Genomic DNA, 17302 nt, shown 5'->3' on the forward strand with positions numbered 1-17302 from the left:
GTAAAAGGATCTAGACAATGTGGCATAACCAAAATTTGTCATGTGACGTGGCAGAATAGATAGTTCAATGATTGAAAGGAGTATATCTTTGGTGGGTCTGCAATGTGGATGGCTCCAACACATTCAGCTCAAAACTGATTATATTCTGTATTTGTTAGCTCTGATAACTTGACAGAGCCCAGAGTTATCTGTGAGGAGAGCCTGGATGAAATTGATTAAAGAATTTCCTCGACTAGACTGGCTTGTAGTGGTTATCAACCTTCTTAATGCTGTGGCCCTTTAATAGGGGTCGTCGTGTGGTGGTGACCCCCAACCATAAAATTAATTTCATTGCTAATTCATAGCTGTAATGTTGTTGCTGTTAAGAATTGTAAACATCTGTATTTTTCTATAGTCTGATGATACCCCTTGTGAAAATGTCATTTGACCTCCAAAGAGGTCATGACCCACAGGTTGGGAACCCTGGCCCTAGGGGATTATATTGATTATTAATTGGTACAGGATGGTCTTCTTAATTGTGTTGGTACCATTCCCTGGGTAGTTGGCCCTGCATTGTATAAGAAAGCTAGCTAAGTATGTACCAGTAACAGTGTTGGTTCAGGTACTAATTAGAATGCTGCCTTGACTTCCCTAAGTGATGGATGGTGACCTAGCTGGGTAAGCTAAATAAATACTTTCCACTGAAAGTTGCTTTTGGTGAGAGTATTGTATTATGGCAAAAGAAAAAAAAAACAATTAATACGGTGTGTGATTCAGTTACTATGGAATTCCTGAAAAGACCACATGATGGTGGCAGGAAGCAGATCAGTGGTTCCCAGAAGTTGAGAGTGTGGTGAGAAAAACTGGTCAAAATGCAGAGAATAAATATTTGTGGAGTTCTCAGCCACAAATGGTATATCTGTACAATACCTATTTCTCCAAGGCTCAGGGACCACCATGAAGAATGGGGAGAAAAGATCGTAAGAGTGATAGGTCTATAAAAAACAGAGCAAGACTCGAACTCTAATAGGGCCACAGAACTCGCGAACCCAATGCAGCTATAGTTGTCTGCATGAGGTTGGTAGAGGATCAAGCCAGTCCACATTCTATCATGGAGGGAGGTGGTGCTAGTGAGAACCCCCAGCCCTACCCAAAAAGTTATTGATGGTTGATGGCTTCTGCCTGGGGAAAGGAGAGTCAGTTGTCAATAAAGGTGTGTTCCTAGTAGGTAGATAAGTACATGAGTAGTTTAATTGGACTGAGTGGATTAAAAAACAAAACAATAACAACAGCTACAATAACAGCAAAAAGAGGACATGAAGTCGGGAGGGGGGGAGATGGATGTAGACCTGAGAGGAGTTGGGTGTGAATATGATAAAAAAAATATACTGTGTGCACATATAAAATTCTCCAAAAGTTATTAAAGTTTTCTATTAAAAGAGACGAATGTAGGGATGCTAAGGATGGTTTAAAAAGGACCCATTCATTTTAAAACATGCTCATGTAGAGATTTGCTGGAGTTGTAAAACTGAAGATGATAGAAATGTAGTTCATGTTTACTATACTTTATTGGTGTCCATGTTAAAAAGTGGAAGACTGTATGGTATGGAAAGCTTTATGGGGTATCTTGGCGAGTGAGAACTGCGTACTATGTAATTTTTGGTGGGAAGCATTGCGAGGGTTAGTATAATTCCCATTACGATTCAAAATTTTCTCCTTGCTTAGTGTATTGGTTAACTCTCCACCACTGTGACAAAATACCTGGTATAATCACCTTACAAAGAGACAGTGCATATTTTAATTTACGATATCAGAACTTGCAGTCCACAGTTTTTTGTTTTTTTTTTTTTTTTTTTTTTTTTTTTTTTTTTTTTTTTTTTTTTTTTTTTTTTTTTTTTTTTTTTTTTTGTAGAAGACTGCTTACTCGTTTCCCGGCCGCCCAGACTCTTGAAATAACCACACAGAAACTGTATTAATTAAATCACAGCTTGGCCTATTAGCTCTAACTTCTTATTGGCTAGTTTTTCCATCTTAATTTAACCCACTTCCAATATTTTCTATTTTACCACAAGGCTCATGGCCTTCGGGCAGGGTTTTAACATGTCCATCTCTGGCCGTGGCTCCAAGGCTTCTCCCCTGACTCCGCCTTCCTTCGCCCAGCTTTCAGTTTGGCTTTCTCCACTTAGCTCTGTTCTACCCAATCAGGCCAAGCCAGGTTTTTTAAAATTAACCAATTGTATTCACAGCATGCAGAGGGGAATCCCACATCACCGTTTCTTTTTCTTCAAAAAGTTATTAAAGTCTCTAGAGGGACTGTTTATGAGAGCTGGAACTACACCTATAAAGCTTCTCTCTTCATGACATGTGGACCCTGAAGAGAAAGAGAGGGTCTGGAGTCCCAACATCCCCTTCAAGGTCATGCCCATAAGTGCCTAGCTTCCTCTTTTTAGCTTTATCTCCTCGCTATCCCTCCACATCCTGAAATCGTGATAGGCTGGAGAACAAGCCTCCAACACATGGATTTTAGGAGAAATTTGAAATTCAAGCATCTGCACTCAGAACCTTCCAATGATGCTTCCTTTTTCCTGTACCTTTTGTTTTAGTTTACTATATGGGTGTGTACGTGTGAATGAATGTTTGTGGCGGCCAGAGGTCCCCTTCTGGTCCCTACCTTGCCTTCTAACTTGTTTGAGACAGGGTCCCTTCTTCTCTAATGCATGCTGCAAAGCAGCTTGGGCACGAGCTTCCAGGGATTCCATTGTCTCCACCTCCGTCTCTCTGTAGATACACTGGAATTACCCATGTTTACTACCTTGTCTATCTTTGCATGGTACGGTGGTTTGAATAAAAATGGTGCCCGCAGGCTCATAGGGAGTGGCGTTATTAGGAAGTGTGTGCCCTTGTTGGAGTAGGTGTGGCATTGTAGGAGGCAGTGTATCACAGGCAGTGGGCTTTGAGCTCTCAGATGCTTAAGCTTTGCCAGTACGTCACAGTTTCTGCCTCCTGCCTGTGGATCCAGATGTAGGATTCGCAGCTCCTTCTCCAGCACCATGTCTGCCTGCATGCTACCATGCTTCCTACCGTGATGATAATGAGCTAAACCTCTGAAAGTGTGAACCAGCCCCAAACATGTTTTCCTTTATAAGATTTGTTGTGGTCATGGTGTCTCTTCACAGCAATAAAACCCTAACTAAGAAACTTGGGTTCTAGGGATCTAAACTCAGGTCCTTACACTTAATGTATCAAGAGCTGTACCCACTGAGTTGAATCACCCACTCATATTTCTTTCTCTTTCCTCACCCCATGACCCATGGTCAGACTGTTCTTATACACTATCTTCTACGTTTGCTAGAATTCATGTTAGATGATGCCATTTTGAAATCATGTTTTCCTGACTATTGCTGTTTTCTCTTTTAACCTCAGTATCTTCAGCTCCAGTGGGCAGTCTATCAGGTCGTACCTCTGCATCATGGTTGTCTATGGTCCCTTCTAGAACACACAAGATATTTTCTAAACTCCTGCCTGTGCTACCATGTGCCTGTGGAAGCAGAAGCAGACTAGTTAGTATCTGCTTTCCAATATTTTTTCTGTATAGTTAATACTTTAATCTTACATATAAGCACTCATCTTCAGAGATAAAAATTACTCAGATGACCTTGATTGACAGGGGCATCTCTCTATATAGATATATCCAAATAGCTACTATAACTACATACAGTTGGGTACTGCACTGGCGCAACATTATTTCTTATGGTTTTTATTGTCTTAATCTTATCTTAGATATATCCTTCTATCAACAATATCAAGATGAAGGAGGTATTTTTGTCTTTAGTCTCATATATTTTACTTGCTTTGTGTTTGCTTTCCTTTTAATTATTGTTTTATTTTTGCGATCCTAATATTTTCTATAACTGAATAGTATGTATTCTTTTACGTATCAGTTCCTTAACTCATGTCCTGTGGTTGCTGTCTATGTCACCCCCAGTTATAAGCACTCTTCATAATATAATAACAAGTATTCCACTTTAAGACTATCTTGAGAAATTTCTCTGATCTTATTGGGTGGTCACTATCTGTGTTGACTCTCTTTTCTTCTAGATAATTATTAATTTATCTTGAAGAAAGAATTACCACATTTCTCTTGTAATGTGCACTACCCTGCAGAGCCAGTGAGAGCAGAAAAAGAAGGAAAAAACAAGTGGATATTTATATAATTGGGTACACATGTGGAAAAGCATGTCTTTATTTTTCCCTCAGCTTCTCATAAGCTAATAGGCTAATATCTCTTGGCCATTGTTCAAGTCTATACTGTGTCCTAATTTTTCTCTACAGATATCTCTATCACTGACATGAACTCAGGGTTTAACTTTTTCATTTAAGATGTGGACAAATTATTGATATCCCATAAGTTGGCATGATCCCTTGAACCGATTTCAAGAAATTCGGAGTGGAAAAAAGTGGCTATAAGTATCTGGTGTGTTTTGTCCTGCAAAAATGATTTACTGAGGCCCAAATCATCAATTACAAGGGAAAACCTCCTGGCATGCGTGTTTCATGCTCTTTACAGCTGTTAGCTATTATGAGCTCTCAAGAGTGCCATTTGCTGCTACAGCTCACTGGTCCTTAAAGTTGAAGTCACCAGCATCACTGTAGAATTGTCTTAAATCACAGAGGGGAATAGAGGAAAGCCAACGTGAATGACTGAAACTCTGCTTACATCTTCATTAGATCCCAGAGTTTTCCCTGTTTATATGTTCAAGATGCTAGAACAGCCTGCTAAGTATTGTGATGGATTACAGCGTAATAACTTGCCCACCCAACTCTCCTAGGGAAAAGACGCAAAGCCAAAAGCCTCTCCGTAAGATCTTGAGTTGGGCCTATTAACTCACACGTTGTATTATAATGGGTATAAAAGCAGTCGAAGCCAAGTGGCTCCTGTTGGTATCAGAAATCTGCAACAGCATAAGCTAATTTTTATTCCTTCATCTTATGGGGCTAGAACTTGCTATTGTCATCTAATGTGTTGCCAGTGAGCATGGTCTAAAAAGCACAAAGAGAGTAATATGCAATTACGGAACTGAAAATAAGCTACTGATTGGGTGCATACCCATCAAGCCTCTTTTTTTCTCCGCAAGTTTTGTATTGGATGCCAACACAGCTTGATTTGGGAAGAATAAAAGTGACTGAGCAAATGACATCGTGAAAAACCTGACCTCTAGTTGATTTCAACTGTGCTGTTAGTGAACGGTGCATCTTTTCTATCGAACATGCTTGTTTACAAATTTCTGTTAATGAATGATTAGCCATACATGAACACCCAATGCGTTATAGACTGAACCCCTACTTTCCACCGAAAGTTGTTGTAATTATAAATGTGAAGACCATGGTGCAGCCTTTGAGAAAGGCCCTGACCTTATAAATGGGATTAGAACTCTAATAAAAAGGATACCAGCCGGGTGGTGGCGGCACACGCCTTTAATCCCAGCACTCGGGAGGCAGAGGCAGGCGGATCTCTGTGAGTTCGAGACCAGCCTGGTCTACAAGAGCTAGCTCCAGGACAGGCTCTAAAAGAAAAAAAAAAAAGCTGCAGAGAAACCCTGTCTCAAAAAACCAAAAAAAAAAAAAAAAAAAAACAAAAAAAAGGATACCAAAGATCTCTCTTGTCCTCTCTGTCATATGAAGACATACATAGCCTTCTGGAAACCACGAGGCAGGCTATCACCAGACATCAAATGTCACTTTGATCATAGGTTTGAACCTTCAGGGTGCTGAGAAATGAATCCCTGTTGTATGTTAGTAACCCAGTTCATGGTATCCTGCAATAGCATCTTTGGACAAACCTTAGAAAATCCAGTGTTCATTTTCCTCCAAAACTGAAAAAAATATTTTCAAGTGAAAAAGTAATGGGATAAGTTTGAACCCTAGAAATATGATTCTCTAAGCTTTTCCCAGGCCACCATACCAGAGAGCTTATTGTGCAAACGCGTTGTCTGTATAACAGAATTCATTTCTAAAACCCCACTGGCACACCCTTCCTCTGGAGCTAAACCACCACAGGGTTCTTTTTACTCCCCTCTTCTTTGCTTTCCTCTGCTCCTCTGCCTTTTCTTTCCTCTCCTAGATAAGGTTTCATAGTAGTCCAGGCTGGCCTTGAACTCCCTGCACAGCTGAGGATGACAGGCGTCTTCTAATTCTCCGATTTTACCTCCCAGGTTTAAGTGGTGCCAGGAATAAAATCCAGGGATTCCTCCATGCTGGGCAAGCGTTCTACTACCTGAGCTCCATCTCCAGTCTAGGCCTTCTTCTGAAACCAGTCCTTTGCCATTGCTCTTTTCTGGAATGTATCTCAAATATTCTTTTCATTACAACCTTCTCTTTCTACCTCACTGCAGAAAGCATATCTGAATGAATGCCGTCCAAAACATTATGATTTTTATACCTGATCTTATATTCACATGGAAGATTTTAGCAGTATATAATGGAAATCATATTACACTTCCATGGAAAAGCAATAAAATGTGTCTTTTTCTTTTCTTTTCCCCACAAGCCCAGACAGACTGGAAAAGCCAATGAAGGCATGTAGTTGCTTAAAGAATTTACCAAGAACCATCATTCTTTGTGCCTGACATTCACCATATTTACCGTGTATCTTCAATACTCAAGATGGCTTTCTCCCTTAAGATATTACATCTGTGAGGAAGAGGGGAAGAAAAAGCACATGGGACAAATCTTACAAGCAGTAGTTATTTATAAAGTGAAAATATCCCCTTTTGATCAGATTTCCAGTAAGACCCTTCTGCTAACATCTTTATCTCAATTCCCATCTTTGGGATTTTTTGTTATTGTTTTCATAGACTTGCCTACTCACAAGCATATAGTAAACCTGAGTATTTTATTCTCGGAAAAGTCTCTACCCCTGTCCCAAGTCAGGTCTCTGGCAGCTAGAAGAAGAGAAGAGAGAGACTGATATACAGGCAACCAGTAGTTTATATCATGTTTAATATCATAAATACAAACCATTTTCTCTTTTACTGGTCACTGGCAGTTTTGCAGTATACCCCTTTACTGGGCACACCCTACCAATGACATGCTGACTTTATTGTTAAGAATATTTGACCTAGCCGGGCGGTGGTGGCGCACGCCTTTAATCCCAGCACTCGGGAGGCAGAGGCAGACGGATCTCTGTGAGTTCGAGGCCAGCCTGGTCTACAAGAGCTAGCTCCAGGACAGGCTCCAAAGCCACAGAGAAACTCTGTCTCGAAAAACCAAAAGAAAAAAAAAAAAGAATATTTGACCTACAGGAGAAATATAATTCCTGCCCCCCACCCTGACAAATGCATGTACGGGAGAATCTTCTGTAAACTCATGCTTCCTTACTGACCTGTTGCTTAGGTCACCATGGATCTCTTCATTTTGTAGTGCACTGACTTTTTTTTAAAAAAATGTTTTTTCATGTTGTATGTTCTCAGGAAGATCATTTAACCTTCTCTGTCTGGTAAAACGTTACTTATGCTTCAAGACAGTCCAAATACCATCATATCCTGGAAATGTCCTTCCCTTCTCAGACCTATTTTTGGTACCCGGTGCATACCTCCATTAGATCCTTGTCATTATTTGCTTGCCTATGTGTCTCTACTGACAAATGCTATGGCCTCTTCTAGAACAAGGTCCTTAATTTATTTGACTTTTTACTACTGAGTGTCGGCCACAGTTCCTGGAATAGATTCAAGATACTTGCTTAAGGAAATGCATAGCTGAAAATTGCCTCTAATGTAGAGATGACCTCCAAAGAATTGAAGCAAGCTGCTCTTGCTGTAGTCAGTAAAGGCGCCTTGATCTAAGCCCTTTCTGTCTAGTCTAGACCTCAGTGGATCAATGACTGGTGGCAGGAATATGAAAGAGAGACAGGGTCTTTTTTTGTCTTAATTGGTGATATTAGCATAATTCAGTATTATAAAGGTTCAATGGTATATTCTGTTGTCTGACCTTCAGCCCTGTGATCAATAGTTATTCTGTTTTATATTTCTTTGTGTATAACAAGAGATAAGTTTTGTTTCCTTAAAAAAATAGCCAAGAAAAATCTGCTGTTGAAGAGCAGAAAGACCTCATTTTGTGTGTATATATAAACATTTAGGTTCTTTAGTTACTACATGCTCAGCAACAGTAGTTGTTATTAGAGCAAGATTAGGAATGGCCACAAATTTACAGTTGGCAAAAGTGAGTCCATGATGTGATGCCTTTCTTCCTCCTTTGTCTCCCAGCATGAGGAGACTAGACATTAGTAGCCGGTCACAGCACCTTCCCCAGGCTGGGCACACAGTGCAGCAGTAGAACCTAGCCTCGCCTATGTAAGGCATTAGGGGAAGTCTGAGCACCACAAACACAGGCGAACAAGCAATTGTCTGCTTGAGCCCAGAAAAGGCTGAGGAATACATCTCAAGGCTGAGGTGCTTCTAGTGTCTTCTGTAGAAAAAAAAGGCAGAGCAGTGAGCATATCCTTCCATCATCAATGCAGCCTTCATTAGGTCTATCCAGTCAGTATACTTCCTGTGATGAAGTATTCCCTTTACTTACCCCCTTTACCAAGTGAAGGATGTCACCTTAACAGTGCATCTGTAAACAGAGACTGTACTTTCTTTTCCCAGCCCACCCAGACCTCCCCCGGAAACTATATTAATTGCAACACTGTTTGATCAATGGCTGAGGTGTATTTCTAGCTAGTTCCTACATTTTTAATTAACCCATTTCTATTAGTCTATGTGTTGCCATGTGGTCATGGCATCACCTCATTTTCTGCATGTCTTGTTACCTCAGTGCCTGGCTGGTATCTGACTCTACTTTCTTTTTCTCTGTGTCTCTGCTTGGCTTTCCCACCTGGCTTTATTCTGCTAAGCTATTAGCTGAGAAAGCTTTATTCATTAGCCAATGAAAGCAAAAACATGTACAGAAGGACACCCCACATCATGCAACTGCAAGTGTTCCATCCTTCCTTTCAAAGATCAGATTTGGTGTCTTTCAATCATCAGGCCATAACTTCCCTCCTTGCTTTCTAGCTCTGCTAGGGAATGGAAGGGTTCATTCTAGTCCTAGACCGCAGTCGAGTAAGGAGCCAGCTGACATGGGCTGAATAGCAGGAACTATATTTGACACTTTCTATTCACGTTTTTTGTTTCTCTAACCACATGAGGCCATTGTTATAAATATCCCCATTTTAGGAGGTGGCTATTAAAAGGTAAAGTATTTGCTTAAAATCTCAAAGCTGGTAAATGATGAAGGCAAGATTCAGTCTAAGATATTTGATAGCCAGCATCTTGAGAATGGGCTCTGGAGAGTTGATTGGTTGTGGCTTTTTATCATACCACAAAGTACTTTGCTTTGATAACAGCCCTAGAGCCTTGATGATCTCAGTCTTCTGAGTCTTGCAGCTTCTGGAGGTAGATGAAAAATAAATAAATGCAGATCATATATATTGGGCACAAGTGGTTTGCTTAGTACTTCTTATCCTTCAGATACAGGTTCCTTTTGGTCAGTGATCCAGATAGAAATGGAAAGCATATCTAGATTTAATCTCTTGTTTCCCCTTTCCTGCAGGCTGTCGTCCATATCAGGTGATCACAGCCCGAGTTCACCCAGGAGAGAGCAATGGCAGCTGGGTGATGAAGGGGACCTTGGAGTTTCTAGTCAGCAGTGACCCTGTGGCAAAGCTCTTGAGGGAAAACTTTGTGTTCAAGATCATCCCTATGCTCAACCCAGATGGTGTCATCAATGGCAAGTATGTCACCCGCTTAGTGTAATGGACCCACAACTGCATTTGAGTTATTACTGTAATAATCCACTGCTCTCCATCCAAGGGGCATAGTAGCAGAGGCCTTGGCATTCTCCAGGGAATTCCCTTGGGCTCCTTCTATCTGAAACAGTTAACAGTGTGTCCTCCATGCACATTTGCGCGTGTCTCTTGGTATTTCTTTGAACAGAAATCTGTGAAAGCACAAACATTTGGTAGCAGACAGTTGCCCAGCTAACCTACTCCAGTGCTTCATCCGTGAAGAAGGGCACTGGTGCCCAGGTCCCAACAACTCACTCGGATCATATGGTGAACCAGGGACCTTTCAGGGCTCAGTCTGAGGCTCCATGTTGAGTACCAATAATTATATATTAGTATTAGTTCTAAGTGTAAAGAAATATTTGTTCAGTTATGTTTTATGGTTTCTGGAGTTTCATTTTGATGAAATGGAATGTTGCCTGGGAAATAGAAGTGTGGTATCCTCATTTGCATTCTGCTGATGATACGTTAGTACGCACCAGGGAGCAAGACTATTTCATTTGATACTGTCCGTCAAAAGGGCTCAGAGTCTGAGCTCAGGCCCAGATGAGGTCCCTAAGGTCACATGACCAGGGAATGGTGGGGCTAACTTTTACACATACCTGTTTAGATGCCTTATTTAGTAATAGGTGGCTCTTTTTCCTGGAAGAGTGGCAATTCTGACCTATGGATAAACAAAATGAAAGATGAGCAGAAAGTGCTGAGAGGAAAAAGAAACTATTTCAAAGACTGAAATGAACATCATACCCTAAAATATCAGGAAAGAAACAAACATGAAATTTAGAGAGTTTGGAAAATAAAGTGAGAGTAAAGAGTTGAACAAACAACAAACAAAAACAATCATAATGTTACACTAAAGGTTGTAAGTGACCAAGTGACTTAAACAAACAAGAGTGGTGTAAGAAAATAAAATGGTTAATTCCTTTAAGAGAGGAAATGAAATGTTGAACAACTCCAACAGACTTTCTTCTGATAAGCATAAGGACAGATTAAATTTAAAGTGTTCAGAATGTAATGATTACAAATATAAAAGGAACAGCCTAAATCCAAACCATGAAATGTGTCAAAGCATGTCAACGCAGACCAAAGCTATAAGCTATGATAGTACTACTTATAATAAATACAAAATGAAGGAATGAGTGGAAGAAAGAAGTATAAATGAAGAGAAGAAGACATGAAAGAAAAGGAAGTGTACCAATCTGTACTTAGTATATCAGGTTAGCACAGCTAGGCGAGTTCAGTAGTTTGCAGCTACTGTTTATTTATTTGTTTCTCTTCTTTCTTACTTAGTCATTAATTTATTCATTCATTTATTTCTTATTTACTAGGAGGAGATTCTTTTGATGAGGACCATAAGATCCTTTTTCTCGGTGCTGACTGCATTGAGGGTTAGGAGTCTAGGGTTTTCACTGAAGCCTATCAGTCTCCTCTATCAGCAGTGAGGCCTCTAGGATCTTAGTCTGCACCAAGTTCTGGAGCAATGTCTTTTAATGCCACCCAGAGTTCGTCTGACTCCTACCATGTGTTCCTCCAAGTCCACAGTAGATCTCCGGCTGCTCGCTGCTTGAGTGGCCAAGAATTTTTACTAGCAATCTTTCTCAGCCTAAATGGATGGAAAATAGCAAGTGAAGGCAACTTGAGGGACATGACCCCATTTGGACATTTTGTTATCCAACTTGGCTCACTTCTTTCTATGGAACTCTCTGGGGTCAGAAAGAAATTGGAAAGCGTATTGGATAAGGGTGTTAACTGTATGGGAGGGACCTCTGGCTGTCCCCTGACCTGCTTAGTTTTCTCCTTTGGTGGAAGAAGACAGTGTGCTCCTGATAGACTTTTCTGGAAAAGAAAAAAAGTCTCACATACCTAAAGTAATATTCAAGCTCAGGGATTAAGTATTGAAGCTCTTTCCATTTCAAATACTCATCCTTCCAAATTAGGACTTGCTCCAGGTCTTTGGTCAAGGTTAATGGGGTTTCAGTCACTGTGGAGCCTGTTGGCTGGTGTGCACATTGTTTCCAGCTCACAGCTGGTTACTTTGTTTCCCAAATGGCGGTGCAGCTTCTTCATAGTGACAAGGGCATTCATCATCATTACTATTATTTATTATGACTCTGATTGCTCTTTTTATTTATATAGCATCTTTCATCATAGAGCTTAAAGCACTTTGTAGATAATCTCGGACTGAACAAAGCAAGTATGGCATAAGAAGAATTGGAAATCATAACACTTTCCATAGATAGAATGATCTGCAGGCCATAGCATATCGTTATGAAAAGACTCAGTGCTGCCACGAATGCATGGCATTTCACAATAAAAAAAATAACTTGAACCTCAAGATCCTGAGGCCATTTCAGAACAGACCTAACATCTGCTTTATCTAACTTTCATTCAAGTTCCTTCTGTGATTGAGATCCCATTGTATAATTAGGTAGATGTGACTTTGATAGTGTTTCAGGCTTTGCCCTTTGAACGTCAGCTACTACAGTCAGTCTTCCATGCACAGATCACATTCTTCCTGTCCACGATCAAATTCCCCCATGAGAAATACTCTTCTAACTTGATGCAGTTCACCTAAACTTTACTTAAGGATGCCATTCCTGATGTTCAGAAGGGCACTGGCTTTCTCTGGACAAAATGCTTATTACCAGAGATCTTAAGTGATGGAAGTGCTCTGTATTTATCTGACTAACAAGGAGATAACCTTTGAATAATATTAGTGATTCCCAATGCCAGTGTGGCACTTAGAGCCGAACTGCACTTTGTGCACTTGTGTGTTTGTTTATATGTGTGTGTTCAGGTGTTTGTGCACACGCATATGTGTGCATACATGTGGAGACTAAAGTACACTCTTGGGTGTTGTTCCTCAGATGTCATTTCTGGGGGATAATTTTGGTTGTCAGTTTGACTACATCTAGGATCAACTGAAACCCAAGTGTCTGAGCAAACCTGTGAGGATTTTTTTTAACAGGATCATTTGAGGTCAGGAGATATGCCTTCTTATGACATAAAAGGACATGGAAGGAGGAATTTTTTGCCTGCTTTCCTTGACTTTTATTGGCAAGCTCATCTCTTGTTGCTGAGGCATTCCATCATTGGTATTTGAATCTACTTCTACTACTGAAGACCAGCTTCTCTCCCAGAATTTCCTGGAACCCAATATAAAATTGGGACTACTGAGACATCCTGTCTTGTTCATTAAATGGATACTGGATTCTTGGCCTTTTGATTGGGATATACTCATTTTTGAACTTCTTAGACCATAGTCTGACCGTCATTCTAGTAAATTCCCTTTTGATATATATAAAATATATAATAAATATTATGTAACATATCATATATAAATATATAATCATATTCTTTTATAATAAATTTATGCTTATATTATATATTATATAAGAATACAATATGATCATTCATATTTTTCATATACTTATTTCATATACATACACAAACACATATTTCTATCAGTTTTGTTCCTTTAGAGAACCTTGACTAATATATCATCCGTCTTATATTTCACTGTTCTGGGACTTACCAAGTAGGCTGACTAACCAGGGAACCCCAGAGATCGACCTGTTTTTATTCTTCCAGTTCTGGAATTTCAAGTGATAGCTGTCATACTTGGCATTTCTCTGTTTCTAATGTTGCTTCTGGGGACCAAACTCACCTTCTAATGCTTGCAAGGCCAGTGCTTCACTGATCAATGGATTTCCCAACCCTGTAAGAAGCATTTAATTTAAAACTTATCATGAACCACCATGGAGCTTACAAACACGTGTAATAATAGAGCAGTTTCCTTTTGTGGCAGTGGTGATGGAGCCCCTGAGGATGGCTGGGAGATTTTGATAATAACAGTCAGGGAGACACAGCCAGGACTTTCTAGCAAGAAAAACATAGCGAGTTTTGCCAAGTCAAGGATCTCTTAGCAGCTCAAGTCTGAACAGAGAAACAAACACAAAGATGTATCTGTTCTGATGAATTCCAAAAGAAACAATTCCTATCTGCCGGCCGGGACAATGTATTGAGTTCTCAGTAAGACTGGACAAAATCCAGCTGTTCTGAGACTCATAATTCTTCCTAAGGTGGGGCAGAAGAGTATGGGGAATCAGCAACTCAGATTAAATCAGAAGGAAGACTGGTAGGTAGAATATAGTTGGGATAGTGGAGAAGGCAGATGGCTTCCAAGCTGATAAGTAGGTAAAGATACTATAAAATAGTCAGAGAGCTAAGGGAGGGAAAAGTCAAGCCTGACTCTTATTCTTCAAGTTTGGGCGATGATGGTAGCAATGGCATAGTTCTCACGTAGCCAACACAGAATCTAATGCCTTGTTCACAGGAGACTGAGCATATCGACCCTAGGAGTATATACAACTCCATGAACACAATTATCTTCTTCCAGAGGCATTGTGGAACACACACAAACAACAGTAATGAGCACAGGGCCTAGTACAAGCAAACACAGCCAGGTGTTAAAAAAGTAATAGCTGGATGTACTAGAGGGAACAAATCAAACTATAAAAATCACATAAAAATTCTCAACAACCCTAACAATCCTGGGACCATTAGAAGTGAGGGCCAATAGTCTATTCTACTGTGGGCTATGAAGGCTTTACCTTACTACAACAAGATCACTTATAGACCTTACCTAGCAAACAAAATCACTCAATACCTTTTACAGCCCATGAAAGTACCTAGTTATTTTACTTATATTGTCTCATTTAATTCTCAGTATGACCCAACTAATGTAGGTCTTTTTGTAGAAAATTTATAGATAAGCACACTTGAGCACAAGAGATTAAGTATTAGATGTAGGTTGAATACCTGGTGTTACAGATACAGGGTAGAATCTGTGTCTCTAAAACACAGATTCTTAAAATACTGTATCTGGGATATTGGAGAAGGGGTTCTTACATAGTATTTAATTTTGTTCCTTAAATGATGAAACCCAGACCAAAACAATGTGAAATGACTCACCTGAGATCCCAAAGTAAGTTCAAGGCAGAAATGGACAAGAAATAGGCCAGCTAATTAATTATGCATGCATACTTTCACACACGGGCAGATAAGCACGCCCAAACACAGGCACACATAGATACATTTGCACACACTCCTGTGCACATGCGCGTTTACACACAGAGAGAGACATGCCCAAATTACATGATGAACTTGTGACATACCAAGCAGTTGAACCCAGCCTGTGTGCTCTAAAACCTGCTTAGTTTCAATGTATCAACCCTTCCCTACTCTGAGAGAGTATTGTCCTCACCACAGACAGATTCTAAAATTAGTCTTATTAACCTAGACATTCATATTTAGGGTACCTAGGATGAGCTAACGCAAAACCTTTCCCAGTTTTCTGCCCTCTTGGCCCAGGATGAACCAACTGACTTACAGTATACTAGTAGTTCCTCTTCATGGAATTTGAATTCCTAGTTTGGCTTAGGTCTGAATGTTCTGTCTTTGCCAGCTCTTTCTATGAGAGACAGTGTCCTTCCCTGTTACTGCCCACTTTGGGATGTAAACATCACTTAGCTGCCTGTGAATCCTTATTGTCCCTAGTGCTCTTCTTCTTTTGGTCATTCTGTGTTCTTTTTTCCTCTGTTATCCAGGGTCACAGAGGGCTTGCTTTACTACTGGGCTTTGCCCATGCTTCTTCTACCCTATGTTGACCACAGCTCTACTTTTCAATGTATTGAAAACATCTTGAATATACTAACACCCTGAGGATTCTTAGACTGCTTTGGTTTCTCAGACTTGTTGCATTTAAATAGAAGACTATTTTATGTATGTGCCATTTGCCCCTTTCATTTGAACAAGCAAGAATGGAAGATATTCTCAGGACTCCCAAAGAGCGGTGACTCATGAGAAATTCAGCCTTAGTTTTACATCGGCTGCCTTCTCACCTGGTCAGGTTTATACAGTACGTATGTGTTGTTTTCTCTGTGATACGTGATGCTCTTTCCCACAAAGACATCTCAGTGTTGATAGAGCGGTCTGTGTCCATTAAGTGGGGCGATGATTCTCATTGTCGATAATCCTGAACAAACTCAACATAGTGTAGAGAACCCTGATGGCTGTTTGGCCTCAAGAGGGAGGGAGTGGGGGTGTGGGTGGAAGGGAGGGGAGGGAAGGGGGAGGAGGAGGGGAGGAGATGGCAATTTTTAATAAAAAATAAATAAACTGGAAAAAAAATAAAAAAAAAAAAGAAAAATTCAGGAACAGGGAAAGAATCTTGAAAGATACACCCTTAAGGGAAAGAGGAGAAGCTCAAATGGAGAGGATTCTGGTATAACCTGGAGGTCCGTTTGGGTTTTGGGGAAAGATGACGTATGGTACATGGAAGAGACCACAGGAGACAGTCTCTTAACTGGCCGCTTAAGGCTGAGAACAGCTGATAATATGGTCTAAATTTTTTTGAGTAGTTTCTTCCATTCTATCGATTATTCTTCAGTGAAGTGGTCGCAAGCATGCCACTCTTATTTCAGCCTCTCCAATGTTATTTAAAGGAAGCGTCCATGCCCCAAATTGGGGAAGGGGAAAAGTGGCAGTCATACGGAGTGAAATTCCCCAAAGAACAGCAGCTAATAGTAAGTCCAATGGCTAATTCATTTGAAGAGTTGTGTTCAGTAAAATTCAGACATTAAGACTGAAGATATTCATTGTTTTCCATTTGTAAAACCGTTGTGATCGGGATACTAGATCATTTGAATGGTGAGAGAGAATGCAGTCGTCGATTGGTATGCACCAATGGTACAAGTCTGACTGTTCCAATAGGGTGTGGCAGGAATTAAGAACAAAGGATTAAGAACTGCAGAAGCAGGTATGTAATGATGGAAAGGGAAAAGAGGTGTCTATGTGCCAGAACCCTGGGTCTCGAGATGCTGCTCCAAATGCTGGGGTTGAAGATTCCAAGTGGAGACTTTCAGAACTAGCTTCAGCTATCATTTTGACATAACCCAGAGCCACAAGGGAAGATGGAATCTCAGTGGAGGAATTGTCTAGACTAGATTAGGATGTGGCCATGTCTGTGAGGCACTTTCTTAAATTTCAATTGAGGTAGGAGGGCCCAACTCACTAAGGGCAGTGTCATGGCTGATGGAGTTGGCTTGGACTGTGTAGTTAAAGTAACTGAGCCATGTAGTGAGGAGCTGACGGGCTGGCCTGCTTTTCATCCTGCCCGGCTCCCGGCCACCGGCTAGCTTATGCCCCAAAATAACAACACACAAACTGTATTCTTTTAAACACTGCCTGGCCCATTATTTTCTGCCTCTTACTCACATCTTGATTAACCCATATCTAATAATCTGTATAGCACCACAAAGTGGTGCCTTACCAAGTAGATTCTAGCGTATGTCCATCTTGGGCTGGAGCTTCATCGCGTCTGGCTTCTCTCTGAGGAGAGGCATGGCGGTCTGTCTCACTTAGGAGAGGCGTGGCATCTGACTGAGCCATCTACCTCACTTCCTTCTTCCTGTTCTGTCTACTCCACCCACCTAAAGG

At 40.5% G+C, this 17302-nt stretch overlaps 1 protein-coding gene across 1 annotated transcript in view; it reads left to right on the plus strand.

Annotated features, from left to right (window-relative positions):
* The window catches only part of Agbl1 (AGBL carboxypeptidase 1), a 693592-nt gene that overhangs the window by 229920 nt on the left and 446370 nt on the right, over positions 1-17302 (plus strand). Inside the window, exon 17 of the mRNA XM_038313425.1 lies at positions 9571-9751. Within this exon, the coding sequence (XP_038169353.1) occupies positions 9571-9751 (181 nt within the window). The remainder of the gene's footprint in view (positions 1-9570; positions 9752-17302) is intronic.

The sequence above is a fragment of the Arvicola amphibius genome, chromosome 12 (genome assembly GCF_903992535.2).
Source record: "Arvicola amphibius chromosome 12, mArvAmp1.2, whole genome shotgun sequence".
Lineage (NCBI taxonomy): Eukaryota > Metazoa > Chordata > Mammalia > Rodentia > Cricetidae > Arvicola > Arvicola amphibius.